Source organism: Dasypus novemcinctus, chromosome 5 (genome assembly GCF_030445035.2).
Source record: "Dasypus novemcinctus isolate mDasNov1 chromosome 5, mDasNov1.1.hap2, whole genome shotgun sequence".
In the NCBI taxonomy this organism is placed as follows: Eukaryota; Metazoa; Chordata; class Mammalia; order Cingulata; family Dasypodidae; genus Dasypus; species Dasypus novemcinctus.
In genome coordinates this window covers 158,740,634-158,757,572 of record NC_080677.1, presented here as the reverse complement: position 1 = coordinate 158,757,572, position 16,939 = coordinate 158,740,634, and the positions used below count along the sequence as shown (strand labels likewise).

The 16,939-nt window shown below is 45.6% G+C and overlaps 1 protein-coding gene across 1 annotated transcript in view; it reads left to right on the top strand.

Moving 5' to 3' along the window:
- The window catches only part of MYO3A (myosin IIIA), a 227,632-nt gene that overhangs the window by 199,124 nt on the left and 11,569 nt on the right, over nt 1-16,939 (top strand). The window contains exons 29-30 of the mRNA XM_058297804.2: nt 3,078-3,198; nt 5,761-6,544. Coding sequence (XP_058153787.1) covers nt 3,078-3,198; nt 5,761-6,544 — 905 coding nt within the window. The remainder of the gene's footprint in view (nt 1-3,077; nt 3,199-5,760; nt 6,545-16,939) is intronic.

Below are 16,939 nucleotides of genomic sequence, written 5' to 3'. Positions count from 1 at the left end.
TTTGTGTTTAATTCTAGACAGCGTTTCCTTAGTATGCATGCCCTAAACTAAATCTAAATCAGATTATGTTAGTGACTGACACTTTTAATATTTGAAGAAATGCTTTGTTTTTAATAAAATAATATAATGTGTAAATGTTCTACCTAATAATAATGAAACACAATTTACCTATTGCGTAAGACATGATAGGTGACTGATTTAATTACAGATCTCAAGAATCATATTATTGTAATTCCTTGGACAATAAGATTTTTCCTATTTTATTCCAAGGTTAGACGGGCTGTGATTTTGACAACTTAATTAAATCTCCTTTTGTTAAAGGGCATCCATTTCTTTCTATTAATGTATAGAATTAATATTTATAATCATGATACACTTTAAATTTTTATTAAAATTTATTGTTAGACTTTGGATTTTCTTCCTATTTTTCTATAGGAAACTAAATTTAGAGCCTAGCATTGTTAGGTAATTCCTTTCAAAATTTTTATACTGGACACCCATAATAAAAATGTAGTTTTCTTTTTTTTTCTTTTTTTCCAAATTCTATTCAATTTATTCATTTTTTTAAAAATATTACATTAGAAAAATATGAGGTCCCCATTCACCCCCACCGCCCCCACCCCACCACTCCCCCCACAGTAACACTCTCCCCCATCATCATGACACATCCATTGCATCTGGTGAGTACATTTCTGGGCATCACTGCACCCCACGTCCTGTGGTCCACACCATAGCCCACACTCTCCCACGTTACATCCAGTGGGCCATGGGAGGACATACAATGACCGGCAGTTGTCCCTGGAACACCACCCAGGACAACTCCAATTCCTGAAAATGCCTCCACATCTCATCTCTTCCTCCCATTCCCCGCACCCAGCAGCCACCATGGCCACTTTTTCCACACCAATGCCACATTTTCTTGATTATTAACCACAATAGTTCATGAATAGCATATCATTAAGTCCACTCTAATCCTACTGTATTCCTCCTTCCTGTGGTCCTTGGTTTGGTTGTGTCCATTCCACATCTATGTCAAGAGGGGGTTTAGATTCCACATGGATACTGGATGCCATCCTCCTGCTTTCAGTATAGGCACCCTAGGCTCCATGGTGTGGTGGTTGACATTCTTCAACTCCATGTTAGCTGAGTGGGGTAAGTCCAATAAATCAGAGTGCAGGAGCTGTAGTCTGTTGAGGCTCAGGGCCTGGCTATCATATTGTCAGTCCAGAGATTCAAATCCCCTAGATATATCTTAAACCCCAGCACCAACTACAATTCCAGTAAAGTAGTATGAAAGACTTGTGAAAAGAGATCCCATCTGAGTCCAGCTCCATCACGCAGAAACACCAGCTCCAAAGAAGGGCCAACTGACATGGCAGTGAACCCCATCTGCCATGACCATAGAACCTATGGGTCTCTTTAGCCCTCAAAAGGACCAATACCTGGGGTTGTATCTACTTTATCTGTCTCTGAGACTCTGCTCAGGTGTGCATAAGGGCAATCCTTCTGACAACCTCTAGACTCTTTTTTAGAGACTCATAGCCATATGAACTCATTTGTCCTTTCCATTTCCCCCTTACTTTAGGTCAAACAGCATTTTTAACTCCTGTTATTATATGTAGACAGGGATGTTCTGCTGGTCCACGTTGAACCTTTTATTCAAGGTCGTTTTCTAGTTACGTCATGAGCTGGTACTTGGTAGTGATCCCTCGGTGCCAGGGAGGCTCATCCCCAGGTGTCATGTCCCACGCTGGGGGGAAGGCATTGCATTTACATGCTGAGTTTGGCTTCGAGACTGGTCACATTTGAGTAACACGGAGGCTGTCAGGAGGGAACTCTTAGGCACAGTGCTGCTCTAGGCCTTGTTCTTATTTCAGGTGTATAGACTCACAAGCATAGTCATTAGTATCAGGGGCTCACTTTTGGGCCCTCATTCCTTCCTGGTCCTTACCGTTGCACCTGGGGGACTGCTGCTGCTCCCCTAGGGACCACGACAGAGCCCCCCCCCTCCCGGCCAGGAACCCAGTACCCCCCCAGCTGTTGTTTTTAATTGTTTCCACTATGAGTATATCCAAACATAAAAATGTAGTTTTCTTTGTAATCTTATATACACCCACACACTACAAGCAGTGCACTCTGATGTTTTCTAGTCTGGCTTAATCCATCTCATTTTTAGATGTCAGATCTAACCCACTACCTCAATTTTGTGATGCACTAATGGATTGCCACCTGCATCCTAAAGAGCACTGATGTGGGAAAACCAGCTGCCTAATAGTCAAGAGATTCTTGTTCCTGTTCTGTCCACGAGATATGGGTTCTCATTTGGCATTTTAAGCCCTTAACTTCTCACTACCATCAGACGTCAAAATGCAAACCCTGATTGTTGGAGTTTAAGACATAATTCCCTTCACTACAATCCCAAAATTCATAAAGCCCCAGTGAAAAAGCTTTTTCATAACTCATTTGGCAGTGAAACTTGGCCTTATGTGAAGTGAGGCGATTTATAGCCATTCATTCATCCTACCTACTAAAAATATTCTGTTTTTCTGCAGAAATATTCAACACGTGTGATTATGGGGTGCCCCCCCCCAACATGGGGAATGTTATAGAATGTATATTTGCTCTGCATTATCTTTCTAAAATTCAAAATTCAAAAATCTGGATTCTGAAATATATCTGACCCTAAGGATAATTAGCCAAAAGGTCCAAAACATATTCTTAGATAATAGGGACTCTTTCCCATCAAGAGAGAGTCACGGCAAAAATAAATATTAAGTGTGCAAATGAGCACCCTTTATCTTTGTCATCAATTTAACTCATCACCATCATTTTGGTGTCCTCTTAGTTCTCTCCTTAATATAAAAAGTAATTTAGTATTTTTATTGCTATAGCTTGTCATCTAGAAGAATTTCATTCATGAGTCTCTTTCTTATGAATCTGTTCTATTTGGGGTCTTTAAATTCATTTTCCTCTTTGACATTTATTGATGTTCAAAAAAACCTCTCCTTTCTACTCATCTAAGTACTGTCCCTTCATTTTTTTATTATTAACACTATTCTGGGCCTTATATGTTTCAGCTGCAAGAAGCCATCTAGTCAGGAAACAAAGAAAAGAGATTATGAGCAGGACAAACCCAGCAGAAACCCGCATTCAGACCCGCGGCCAGGAATTTGCCTGCAAGGACTTGGAAAACCAAAGGTATGGAGATGTTGGTTTGGGGACCACTTTGACATAGGGATGTTTTTAAATGTCAGGTCACAGAAGAATATTCACCGTCTTTCTCATACCTAACTAGCTTCCTGACACGGATGCATCAATTGTCAGCGAACTCCCAGGGTTCTTTGTCCTTCTGGGAGTTGATTGGCCTTTCACACTGTCCTTCTCAAAGCCATGTCTTCCTTGGCTTCTGCCAAACTGCTCTTCACAGGTCTGCTCCTAACTCTGAGGGTCCTTTGCTACTCCCTCCTCACCTCCCACATCTAAGTCCTGCTCCCCGGGCTCTCCCATTCATTCCCCAGCTTAATGAACCACATGCTGTCGTCCTTACGTCATCACCTCTGACTGCCCTTTCTTTTCCCAAGCCCCCTTCAAACATTTTCGAGTGCTTGTCAGCAGACCCACCTGAATGCAGTTATTTGGCAGGGAGTTATTATCCAGGGAGTGGGGACAAAACCTCATCCTCAACTTGCTCACAGCCTCATGGAAAAAGAAAATATCCAGCGAACACCTGATTCTAGTACAATGGATTACCTCTGTTTGTACAGATATACAGAGGGTGCCCTGGGGCGCTTGGGGCGGGAGCACTTGCTCCACAGGCTTTAGAAGAGGGGGGAGTGTCAAGACTTCGTACCTAAGCGGTGAAACCTGAGGCGATCTAAGGAAGCGGTTCTCCCTAAAGAGACTGCAACCCCAGCCCCAGCCCCACCTCCTCCTTTACCATCAGATCTGGCCAAGGCAAGGGGGAAGGAGTGAGCTGGAAGAGACGGCACCCTTGCCCCCACTCACAGCCACTCTTCTCTCCACCGCCTGCTGCTCTGCCCTCGCGCCAGCCAGGGTCTCGCCTCTGGTGGCTCTGCCTTGTCTTCTCCTGGCCTTCAGCCACACGCCTCACCCGAGCTACCTCCTGTCTTCATTTGAAAACCATGCATGTTCTGAAACAGCGATATTTACAGTTCCTTGTGTATTCGGAGGCCCACATAGACGGTCTTTGTCTTTGCCTTCAAAGATCTGAAGGAGAGAATGGTCTCCCTTTGTTACTGGCTGTCCTGACAGCCCCTGAAACCTCAGAAGGCCCACTTGCTCGCTCCAGGAGCGGGAGGCGGGCTATCTGCAGCCCCTGTTGTGCAGGAGTCAGAGGGAAGTGCAAACGCTGGTGGCAAATGGAAAAAGAGACACTGGTTTTACTACTTCTGGGAATTGCTCCTTGTAGAATGTAGATGACTACTTGCAGATATTAAATTTAATAAGGAAGCGTGATGCCCCTCGGGCCAATTTACCTCTCTTCTGAGGACACCGGGGCCACCTTTCAGCATCGCAGGTAGTTCCAAAGCAGGACCCACTTCAGGGAGCCGAGGGGGAGAAGAAATCACCCCTTCCCTGGTCTTGGACAGGGAATTTGGTGTCCACTGGACTGACTGTCGCAGAGGCAGGCCACAGAATCAGACGTGAGAGAGGCCCAAGCAGAGAGTCAAGGGAATCTGCAGGGAGAGGAGAGGGAGCTTGGGAAGCAGAAGCAGGGGGCCTGGCAGGCTGGGCTCCGTCCACTTCCCCTTCCGCCTCCCCCTTCCCCGACGGTCCCTGCCCTGCCACAGGGAAGCAAGAGCTGAGAGCTGGGGGACCCCCAAGACGTGTCAGAAGAAGTCACCAGGCCTTCCTGGGTGGGCTCTGGAAGGGGGCCTCGGGAGCACCAGCCGGCCTGGGCCTGGCGCCCTCCAAGCACCAGAATGATTCAAAGAAAACCCTTCTTCACAATCAGATTGTAGGCACAAACTCTCCCCTAGCTTTCCTGGGCCAAGAAGAAAACGTCTTGGCAAAAGCCCCCCAGGTGGCGTGGAGAGGCGTTAGGGCTGTAAGGTGCCAGCTGTTGGCTTTTGATCGCTGCCTGAACACTCTTTTTAGGGTTGAGTTGTTCCGGTGAAGGTTTTGCCCTTGGCTAAAAAAGAAAATTTTTTTAAGGTGAAGAGAAGATATTTTCTTGTTAAGGGAAAATCATTTTCGAAGGATGTTAGTACAGTAACAACTGAGGAAGTTTGGCTGACAGAATTACAAGGTCATGGTCTGTGACCGTGACACGACTTTCCTTTTAATTTTGAAAGAGTCCTGTGCGCCGGAAATGTGGTGCTTATTAAAGTACAGTGTGTCAGCCTCAGGAACAGACCTGCCCACTGGTCTCAAATCTAGATGCATTTTCACTGCATGTCTTCACAGAAGGTACTTTATTTTGAAAGGGGCTGTATTTTGAATGGATTACATTCCCAGGGTTTGGATATCGCCATAAAATGAAAACACGCTTATTCAAGCGCTGCTGCATGTCTCTCTCTGAATTGAAACTGGTTTTCTTGTTACGTGCGTGGCCATCGTGGTGGTTGCTAGAAAGAACGTTTTGGGAAGCGCTTGGTTAATGTGACTCTGCACGTTTTTTTGTTCTTGTTTTGTTCCTTTTCCTTTTCTTCCAACATTAGAGAGCCCATAGCTATTGCCAAGAGAGGTAGTCTGCTTTAGTGGAGGATTGTCCCTTCAGATGCAATCTGTTTTACACAGGGAGTCTTTTGAGAAGAAACAAGCAGAAAATGCCATCTCAACGCGTGAAACCGTCAGTCCAGCTCCAAATACTAGAGGCAGCGCCGGTGCAGAGCAGGCGCCCGCGCCCAGGGCTGAGGAGGAGGCCGCAGCCGCCGGGGAGGAGGACGGGAAGCGGGGAGAGGCCCGGCGAGAGCTGCACCCGGCCGGGGAGGGTCCCAGAGGCCTGGAAGAGGCCACCAAGGCAAGGAGAGGGCAGGAGGAGGGCACCGCAGCCCAGGCCCACTCACAGAGGCTCCCGGAGGAAAGGACTTTGGGAGACGCAGAGCTGGCACCTGGAGAAAGGCAGGGCCCCCTAGAGAACCGGTCCCCGCCGCCCTCTCTCAAGAAAACGTCAGAACCGGGTCTCAGCCAAAGTGTCATTTATCACAATGCAAACTGCGGGGAAAGAGAGAGGGGCACGTCCAAGGGTCCCCCGAATGCACCTGTGTGCAGCCAGGGCGAGGACCGGCCGGGGCCCCCGTCCGTGCGGGCGGAGCCCCCAGGGCAGGGCCCGCGAGAGGAGGACCGAGCAGCGCTATTCATCCAGAGCAGGTACCGCGGGCACAAGAGGAGGCAGCTGCTGGGGAAGGACGGGCCAGCATCTCTTGCGACCCAAGAGATTGTCCCAACACCGGCAGAAGCGGCCAGACCCGCTCACGGCGCACCTGCCTGTCCCACAGGACGCCCGGGGCTGGGGGACAGCAGCCACTCAAAAGCCGTTGCAGAAAATGAAACGTGGGATTTGGCCAGCTTCACAAAGCAGGTATGTTGATCAATTTACTTCCTAGTAAAAGTCCCTGGGAACAACACAATAACTGAATTAAGCAAGTAGTTCATTAATAGCTGAGGTATTATTTCACCTGTTTTTATGAGACTACCTGCCTTTGAAAAAAAACGTGTCAAGGGCTGTGCTATTCAACTAGCCACTAGCATTTAGGACAATGTACTATGATAAAAAGAGTGTAAATATAGGATGGAAATCTTATTTATAAGGAGACTAGGGACTGGTTTATACAGTTTGCTAAAATTCTGCAGATTTGCAAGTGCCTGTGATATTCTTCATTATAGCTTTTTAAAAAAAGTTTGCCCAATCCTCTCAACTCTATGATTTCTCCCTACCCCAAATGTTATTTGAGAAGGCATAATTATGTCTCAAAATCAGACATGTACCCAAACTGGGACATACATGCGATGAAGGGGAGAATATACCTGTTACATCATGACAACAACAAATCACAAAGAAAAAGCATAAAGGAAACTGCCCCCTTGGAGAACCTCTCACAGGTGTGCAGCCCTGTTTCTAGAAGGGAGAAGAGGAGGCCACTGGCTTCAGGGCTTCTCGTGGGACTCTGATAGTGAGCAAGGAACTAGGAAAGATACAGGGAAGGGGTCTCATCAACCTCGTTTCCAGTCCCTGCTCTCTCCTTCTTGCTGTTTGACCTTGAAAAAAAGAATGTGTCAGCACCTCTATTTTCAAATTATATTCTTTTTGGATAATCATGTCAGGGGGATGAGCATGATGGTAGGAACAATTAGTTTTAACATTGCAGGAGAGTTCATGTAAAGTGAAGTTTTAACCAGATGGCCTTTAAAATACACATTATAAATTCACATGAACTAGCAGCGTAGGCAATGGTGTATAAGATAATAGAAGAACTGTCATAATGCGTTGGTTCAAAGCAGCATCACCTAATCCCCTGAGCCCCTGCACGCGGTGTGTTGTTCTGACGGTGGCTGGACCCACGAGAAAGCCCGAGGCCACGCTGATGCCGCCGCAGCCCTGGAGCCAGCACCTCTGGCGCCCAGCCACCGCCGGACACCTCTGCTCACGGTTCTGTGCTTTAGGCACGTGTGAATGCTGGCCACCGGGTAAGGGGTGCCACTGGGTAAGGGGTGCGTCCGGTCTCTGTGCGTCAACCCCTTGCTCTGAAGTCCCAAGTGGGGATCAGCACCCCGACCTGCTGTGGTCCTGCGACCCCGAGGTGGTCATCTGCCCCCAGCTGCCTCTGCTGCCACGTGCGTGGGCTCGCTCTCCACGGGGGCAAACTGCAGGCCCGAGGCAGGGTGCCCCACAGCCCACCTGGAGGTGGGCTCCCACAGCCTGGGAGGGCAGCCCTGAAGCGGGCTGAGGAGGCGAGGGGAGAGAGGCGGCTCCAAATGCCTCCCTGGGATACAGGCAGCTAGGCCACAGGCAGGTGGGCAGGGCAGGGGCCAGAGGTCAGGGGTCAGGGAGCCAGGCCGCAGGCAGGTGAGTAAGGCAAGGGCCAGGGCTCAGGGAGCCAGGCCGTGGGCAGGTGGGCAGGGCAGGGGCCAGGGGTCAGGGGCCAGGGAGCCAGGCTGTGGGCAGGTGGGCAGGGCAGGGGCCAGGGGTCCGGCAGCCGGCAGGAGGGGGCTGGCAAGGAAGGCCGTGGCCACCCCGGGCACAGGGACGTCTTAATGGGAGGGCAGCAGCCCCGGGCAGGGGAGGCGATGCCTCGGCTGGGTGGCCCCGAAGAGCCCGCAGCACCCGGGGGTGGGGGGCGGAGGGTCACCAGGCCCAGCTGACCGAGGGACTCTCTGAAGTCATCCTGGATTTAATCTGACCGTGGCCTTCTTTTTAGATATCAAAGTTATCTGAAGAATATTTCATTCTGCAGAAAAAACTGAATGAAATGATTTTGTCACAGCAGCTGAAGCCTCTTTATCTGGGTGTCTGTCCCCATAAGCCAGTTAATAGACGGGTTTCTTCTCATCAGCACCTCGCAGGTAAAATTCAGTCGAGTTAGCACTTCCTGAAGGGGAAGGAAACGGCCAGACACCCGTGTTAGCCTTTCACTGGTTTCTCACCTGGGGTGGGTTTGAGGTGCCCGTGCTCGAACTTTCTTAGGGAGAACAGTTTGTCCCATTTCTTGTCATCAGAAACACGCTCTTCCAGAATGTTTTACATACCTCCTGCATTCTCTGACTTCTCTCATTTCCCCTTTTCTTCTTCTTTTCTCTCTTCCTTATCTATACTTTAAAACTTGGCATCTGAAATCAGAAGGGAATAGGAAGGGGTAGAGAGAGGGGCCCAGGATGCAGGTTTGGTGAGAGGGAGTGAGAAAGCAAAACATTTCAAAGCTTTTGTCAATGCGAGAAGTTCTAAGTGTGGAATGTGGACAGTCCAGGTCTCAGGTCAGAGGTGCAAATGCAGATGGACAGGAAATATATCCGTAAATGTTCTTTGAACAAGCCAAGTCCACCTCTGCCCCCATTCTGCCAACCTTGTGGGGAATTCAACCTCAGTTCTCACAGAGCCTCTCTCCCCAGGATTGTGCAAAAGGCCTGGGGCCTTGTGTAAGAGCAGCGTCCCAGGTGGAGCCTGCCCACATCAGGTTTTTGCCCACGCAGTTACTGCTGGGACACCCCGATGTCCCTGCTGGCCTCCATGGCCCTGCAAGTTGGAGGTTCAGCTGCTCCTGCCCCATGCAGGAGGCCCCAGAGGCTGGCAAGGCTGGAGTTTCCCCTTCTTCTCCCCACCCCCCACCGTAGCGTCCCCCTCTGCAGCCTCGACCCCCTGTGGCAGCGCCTCAGCAGTCCACTCCTCCGGCCTAGCCAAACTCCGACCTCTGCCTGGAAAACTCTCTACGGACTTTCCCTCCTCTTCTCCCCAGGCCTCCACGCTCTCCCAGTCCCTCTGGTGCCCAGGGGTTTAGCTGTTCCAAAAGCCAGGAAGAGCCGCTGACTTCCTGCGGCTTCTGATTGCTGCCCTGCAGAAATCCCTGAAGCAAGAAAATACTACAGTGAGCCTGGCTCTTGACCTGAGATTCCTCTGTATGTCCCTGAATTATCCACCACCTTATTTTCAACTCAAGCACTGAGATGTAGCTTGAAAAATAAAATAAAAAGCCACGCTCCAAGCAGCCCCGGGACCCTCTCCATCCACTGGTCTCCAGAATCTCCCATGGCTAAGAAGAGTTTGGCCATCAAGGGCAGGGTGGGGGGCACATTAGCTCGGCTGCTGCCCCAGCCCCAGCCTAAAGTGAGTGCTCAGAGGGATAAGCTCCAAGGCTGCAGGTGCCCTCTGTGCCAGCCCTGGGGAGGTGGGGACAGCAAGGCCCAGGCAGTACAGAGGTGGAGAAAGGAAGCAGGTGTGAGCAGGTGAGAGCGCCAGGCGTGAGCTCCAGGTATGAACCTCCGGCCCTGTCCACAGCGGGCAAGGCGAGCTGGGGTGGGAGTGGCCTCCCAGGGAGGGGCAGCAGACTGTTGAGACCTCACCAGGACTTCCCTGAATGCCTCAGGGACTTGGGAGAAACCCTAAAAGCAGCAGACGTTTTCTGGACAAATTCATTCTCTTTCTTCTTCCACCTGTCATGATTTTGGGGGCCTGAGAATACCAGCCATCAATTCTTAACTTCCACGGAGGGGACTGTAACTCAGTAGCTTTTCTTTAACCCTCTGCGTTTAGGGGGAGAGATTCCATACTCTTCCTCCATTTGTTTGAGGCTAAATGGGCCAACTTCTAACCTGTCCCATGTCCCAGAGCAGCCTCAAGGTGGCCCAAGAGAGAGGGATCTGGGTGGAGTCCATGATGAGCCGAGGGAAGAAGGAGGAGAGCAGCTGCAGGGGAGGGGACACCGATGAGCAAACCAGCACATCTCTCAGCAGAGATGCCAGCAAGAAGCCAAGAATGGCCCCGGGGCACAGGCCCTTCCCTGAGCCCTCCCCCAGCTCCCAACTTAGATGTGGCCCAGGGACAAAAAGGGGACCATCAGAAATCCAAATTGACTGAATGTAGCCTCAAGACACTGAGAACATTAGGAGCAACTAAGTTTAACTAGGATGCATTAAAAATTATTAAACTCTAGAAAGTAGAAATCAGCACTAAGAGAGAGAGAAATTTAGTCTTCGGAAAATTAAGTTACCATTTGTCCATCTGAACCAGAGCCCGTGAAAAGTCAGCCCAGTTAGACAACTGCATTTTTTAAAGCTCATCCTGATTGCATCCTATGAATGGAATGTGATGGAGCACAGGAAACGTGGAAGCTCAGCAAGGGACGGGGTGGTTTAGACAGGATGGTGGCAAGGAGTGGACACTTTGAAGAGATGGGCAGTCTGTAGATGGCAGCATGCGGTAACAGGTTCACAGGAAGAGTGACGGTCAGGCTTTCTAACGTGATCGCCTGGGCACCCCGCGGGGCCAGTACCCGAGGAGTGTCAGCGTAGGAGGGGAAGTTCCCTGGGCGCGCTGCATTTGAGGAGTGTGGAGGCATTCAGGCACCTGGCAGGTGGGCAGGTGGTGGCAGTCAAAGGCAGGGAGTAGATGTGAGTAGAGGAAAACATTCAGGAAGTCCACCTGGAAAGGAGAGAGCAGCTCAGGCAAGCCCAGAAGAGCTCCAGGTGCTGGGGAGGGGGGTGGCGGAGAGGCTTAGCAAAGAAGGGGAACTGGGGAGGTGGGAGGAAACCAGGGGAGCCTGGCCCTCCAGAAGCCAAGGGATGAGGGCTCTTTTTGTTTTCCTTTTTTTAATCTTTTTTTTTTTTAAGATACATAGATCACACAAAACGTTACATTAAACAATATATAAGAGGTTCCCCTATACCCCACTCCTCCCACATCAACAGTCTCTGTCATCACACATTCATTGCATTTGATGAGTACATTTTGGAGCACTGCTGCACCGCATGGATTATAGTTCACATTGTAGTTTACACTCTCCCTCAGTCCATTCCGTGGGTTACGGCAGGATATAGAATGGCCTGTATCTGTCCCTGAAGTATCATTCAGGACAATGCCAAGTCCCGAAAATGCCCCCATATCACACCTCTTCTTCCCTCTCCCTGCCCTCAGCAATGAGGGCTTTTCAAAAGACGTTGAGCGTAATAAAGTGAGAAGTCAAGAGAGAGGAGATGGAAAGGACCCGTGGAATTGGCTGTTTTTATTCAGAGTTACCTACTGAAATCCCTGAGGGTCTTGAAACATTAGAATAGGCACAGGTAGGAAAGGGGTACAGGTCTTCATGCTGCTGCTTGGGAGACCCATCCCAACATTTGATAGGCTTTACCATTGAATATAGGCTTTGTTCTTTATATTTTAACTATCTGAGTATCTGTTTTTAAAAACTTCTTGCACAGTTTATAAAATTCTTTGTAGAACACGGTTCGGAGAATTCACACTGCGGTGGCAGAGCTGGACTAGCCAAGGCTTGGTCTGCATTTGACCCTTAGTGTCCACTAAGATGCTCTGTTTCACCTCAGGGGAGGCCAGCTCCGTCCGAAATGGTAGACTCTTAATTTTCTTTAAAGAACAGCCCAAGTTTGCCAAGCTCCAGGCCACATTTAAATCGTGAGTTCCCATCCCCGTTCCCTCCACCTCCTCTTCACACCCGCACAGCACACACCTCACACACGCACGTGGCCAGGTGCACGTGTTGCAAGGAGCAGGCTGCCACAGTCTGTGCTTACTTTTCTCCGAATCATCTCATGGACGTTAGTTTGGTCCTCCTCAAACAGGCTTTCAGCCTTCGCGAGCAGGACAGTCTCCTGCACCGTATACTCACTTATCTCATACCCTAGCGCTTTTATTCATTCAATAACTGCTTATAAGTTGGTCGATAAGTTGCTCAATTTCCTCCAAGCGGCCCAGTGGAGCACAGGATACTGGCCAGTGGTGGTGTTTTGTGTTTATTCCCTTCCACACTATGCCTGCTTTCCATCTCCTCCTGGTCAGAAGAGAAGGGTTAGATTTGGTAGAAGTCCTGTCTCCTTAGTTAATTGGAATTTGGACCCTCACTGTGAAAACAGATGCTCTCGCCCACCAAGGAAGACTGAAGGCAGACTTAGCGGATGGACAGTGAGACCAGCAGGGCCATCCCTGCCCTTATCCTTCTTGAAAACATTCCTGTGCTCCCACCTCCACCCATGAAAAGTCTTTTGAGAAACTAAAATCAAGTTCACTTACAAATAATTTCATCAATGAAATAGCCCAAGAGTCACCGGAAATTTTAATTTTCTCGTCCTTCTCAAAAATTGTCAGGCATCCTCCAGTAATTGCTACGCCTAACCCTGTTTTAAGAATGCTGTAAGCCATAACTAGAGTCTGTAAAGCAGCCTGGGAAATCCTCTCTCCTTTTCCAAAGAAATCCCTTGGAAACCTGTATAACAAGCGAGGACTGGTAAAGTTTTCAAGCTGTGATCTTGTTTTGTATGGGAGCTCTTCTATGAGACATATTTTTGAAAGTGCAAAAGTGTCAGGAGTAAAAGAATGTCCAAATGAAAGCTGAGAAGCTTAAAAAGAAAATAAGGTGAGACAGGAGCTACTTACTTTATCTGTTGGTTTTGATGATTGTTATGGACTGAAACTGATATGAGCTAATGCACCTCCATTTTCATGGAGGTAAATCTTGATAGGACATGGAACTGGAGCATAGCTGTTTTATCATAGAGCCTAATAAATTCTGTTGTGTTCATAAGTGTGCAAAGATGGCCCCTGCATTTCATTACTTCTCCCTCCGTGGTGTGTAAAGTGCTCCTTTTGAGGGGGTGTTTCTTCTTGATTATGGTGCACCTGGCAATTTGTGCTCAGGCAACTCATGAAGAGGAAAATCAAGGGATTAACTGTGGGACAAATAAACCCTGGCAACACGCTCACTTTCTCCCTTAGACGCTGTGACTACCCAACAGGCATAATTTTTAATGGGTTTCAAGGTTAACAAATAAGGACGCTATTGTAATTCCCATGCTTCATTTACATAATATTATCAGGAAGCGCAACACTAAATCACAGCTGTCCCTTGCCACACACGCCCACATTCTATACAACTAAAATACTCGTGTGTTGTTCTCAGAGTAAGCATCATGGGAAAAAAATGAGTCTTCTATTTATTTTTAATTTTTTATGGCATTAAATTCCACATAATAACCCTGATGCTTTCCATTATTGTGATGCGAATTTTATCTGCTTTTTTTTTTGACAAGAATATCATTTCAGCATATATTCATGTGAAAAACCATGTAGCTCAAATAATACTGGATTATATATTTTGTACTTTTCCATAAAGAGCAGAAAGTAAAAAGATTCCAGAAATTATATTGCTTTCCACCAAACATGCCTCTGGAGGATCCTTACCTACCTAAGTTCATTTGCTATTTCTCTTTCTTTGTAAGAAGTAATACTAATTGGCCAAATGCTAAAAAAAATAAATACTTCAGTGCCCCAAAATAAATGATCTTCTTTACAACCTTAAAATTTTGTGAAAGTCATTTCTTTTTAGTACTTTAATTATATTAAATACCAATTATATAAAAGGTAGTTTCCCTTACATAAGTTCACACTCTAAAATATAGATTCCTGGCGAGTTAACTGAATTAATTTAGGCAAACACTTGACCTAGAAGCCTTAGATGGAAGCCACTAAATTTTTTGCACCCAAATTATTTCTCCTTGTTCCATGACTTTTATCTGCTCTGAACAACAGAGCTAACACAGAGCAGGGAAGCTAGGAACAAAATGCTGCCTCCCCTCACCCCAGTAAATGTTTGATAAAGATATGCAAAAAAGAGCAATGATGTCCATAGCACCACAAACTGAAGTTTTCGCTTTATATACTTTGACATTTTACTTAGCTACACAAGATCAATTCAAAGAGAAATTACTTAGCACATAAAATAATATAATCAATAAGGTTAAGTTCATATATACTATATATATAATGTATTATCCCGCAGAAGAGGTGCCTACTTTTTAAATGGCTAGTATATTTTTTTAAACTATATTAAAAGACATACCCTGGGCCACTTTATAAACCAAAAGTCAATTAAACAAGGTTAAATTTTCTGACCATGATACAATTAAGGTAGAAATGAAAAAAAAATGAACTTTCAACTCAGAAATCAGTAACTCAATCTTAAGTGAATAAAATATAATTAGAATTATAGGATATTTCAAAACAGTAAAAATTGAGAATAACTGCATATAAAATGAGAATAACTGCTAGGATCTAGCCAGAATATACTTAGAGGAAAATTCAAAATTCAAGTTGTTAAATGTGTTCATTATTAATCAAGAGAGAAAACAGATGAAAAAATCAGGTAATTTAATAAATTTTTTTTAAAAAGGAAAATGAATACAACCCAAGAAAAGTGGGAAAGAGAAATAAAGATGCTAAGATAGAAATATACCAGTTAGCTAAATAAAGCTAATGTTTTTTAAATAAACAACAAAATGGGCAATTAAAAAAGAAGTCACAAAAAAAAGTAGATATAAGAACAAGATTATAGCAACTATAGTTAAGGATGCTAAAATATTGGTATACAGTAAATGCAATAAATTTCACATAGCCTGGAGCTAAAATATAAATTTCCAAGAAGGAAGTAAATAGGACTATAAATATGTCAAAGAATTACCTCCAAAAGAAGGTTCCAAAAACTCATGGTGCTTTAGGCAAATTGTTTCCTACTTTCATGGAGCAAATAATTCCCATGCTATATGATCAATTTGAGAAAAAAGAAATACATAGAAAGCCATTTATTTTTTGAAGGTTGGCTAGCCTAGAACCAAAGTCTGACCAAAAAAAATTTTTTTTAATCTTAGTTTGGGGGAAGTGGACTTAGCCCAATAGATAGGACATCCGCCTACCACATGGGAGGTCCGCGATTCAAACCCCGGGCCTCGTTGACCGGTGTAGCACTGGCCCATGCGCAGTGCTGATGCGCGCAAGGAGTGCCGCACCACACAGGGGTGTCCCCCACGTAGGGGAGCCCCACACGCAAGGAGTGCGCCCCGTAAGGAGAGCTGCCCAGCACGAAAGGAAGTGCAGCCTGCCCAGGAATGGTGCGGCACACACAGAGAACTGACACAGCAAGATGACGCAACAAAAAGAGACATAGATTCCCAGTGCCGCTGATAAGGGTAGAAGCGGTCACAGAAGAACACACAGCAAATAGACACAGAGAGCAGACAACGGCGCAGAGGCGGGGGGGAGGGGGGGAACTAAATAAAAAATAAATCTTAAAAAAAAAAATCTTAAGGAGTGGAGTTTTAGCTCTAAAACTCCAAGAACAAAAATAATTACCATTAGAACATTAGAAGATTATACAAATAATACATATTAATATAAAATCACATCAAAAGGTCAAGAGAAAAACATCATCTTAACAGTTGTTGAGTCAGTTTACAATAAAATCCAACACCCAGTCCTGACAAAAAGCAAAACTCTTACTAAATAAAAGTCCAAGGGTATTCTACAGCAATATTAAGAATATATTTCTTAAACCCATTGTCAACATCATAATGAACCACAAGACATTGAAAGCTGTGCCATAAAAAGCAGGATTAAGAGAAGAATGCTTAGTAACAACAGTTTTTACATTACGGCAAAGAAAAGTTTCTAAAACTTGAAAAAGAGATGACAAGGTTGTAAGAGTATTGATAGACAACACGAATTTTGGCCTTAAAAATTCAAAGATGGAACCAAAATAACTAGTACTAGCAACAGAATTCAGTAACAAGATGTATTTATTCTTCTGCATTAAAATTTATAATGGAAGAAGATTCCATTGGAAATAATAAGAATTAGAAATTAAATACCTTGAATAAAGCCAGCAAGAAACCCACAAATAGGCAAAAATAAAGAGGTGCATAATAGAAGGGCACTTAGTGTTTTTTGATAGAATACAAGATATTGTAAACATGACCATTCTAAAATTCTAATTTTTTAGAATTTCAAGATTTTCTTTGAAATTTATGAAAATGTCCCCAAAAATCATCTGTAAATTTCAGGAAAATAAGAAAAAATATAAATGATTTTCCTTGTTAGAGAGTAAAATAAATAATATAAAGTTATAATAATTAAAATTACATGACTCTGTTATAAAAATTCAAATACCTTTAATGGAACAGAATGGATAGCCCTAAAACTGAATCCTGATATTTATAAAAAACTTTTACTTCATAAAAAGTGTACCACAAACCAATAATAAATGGATGTGCTAGCTAAGCAATAATGCTTAAAAATTTTCCGATGTGAGGAGAAAAGATAGAATCTTACCTTAGGCTTAATACCCAAATATTTTCCAGATGCATTAATAATTTAAATGTAAGAAATAAAACCAACAAATAAACCAACCAAAGGAAAGCAGATGATACGTATGAACTGTGTGTTGAACAATCTCTGCTTTGAAAAGGTAAAGCATGAGAAGTAACA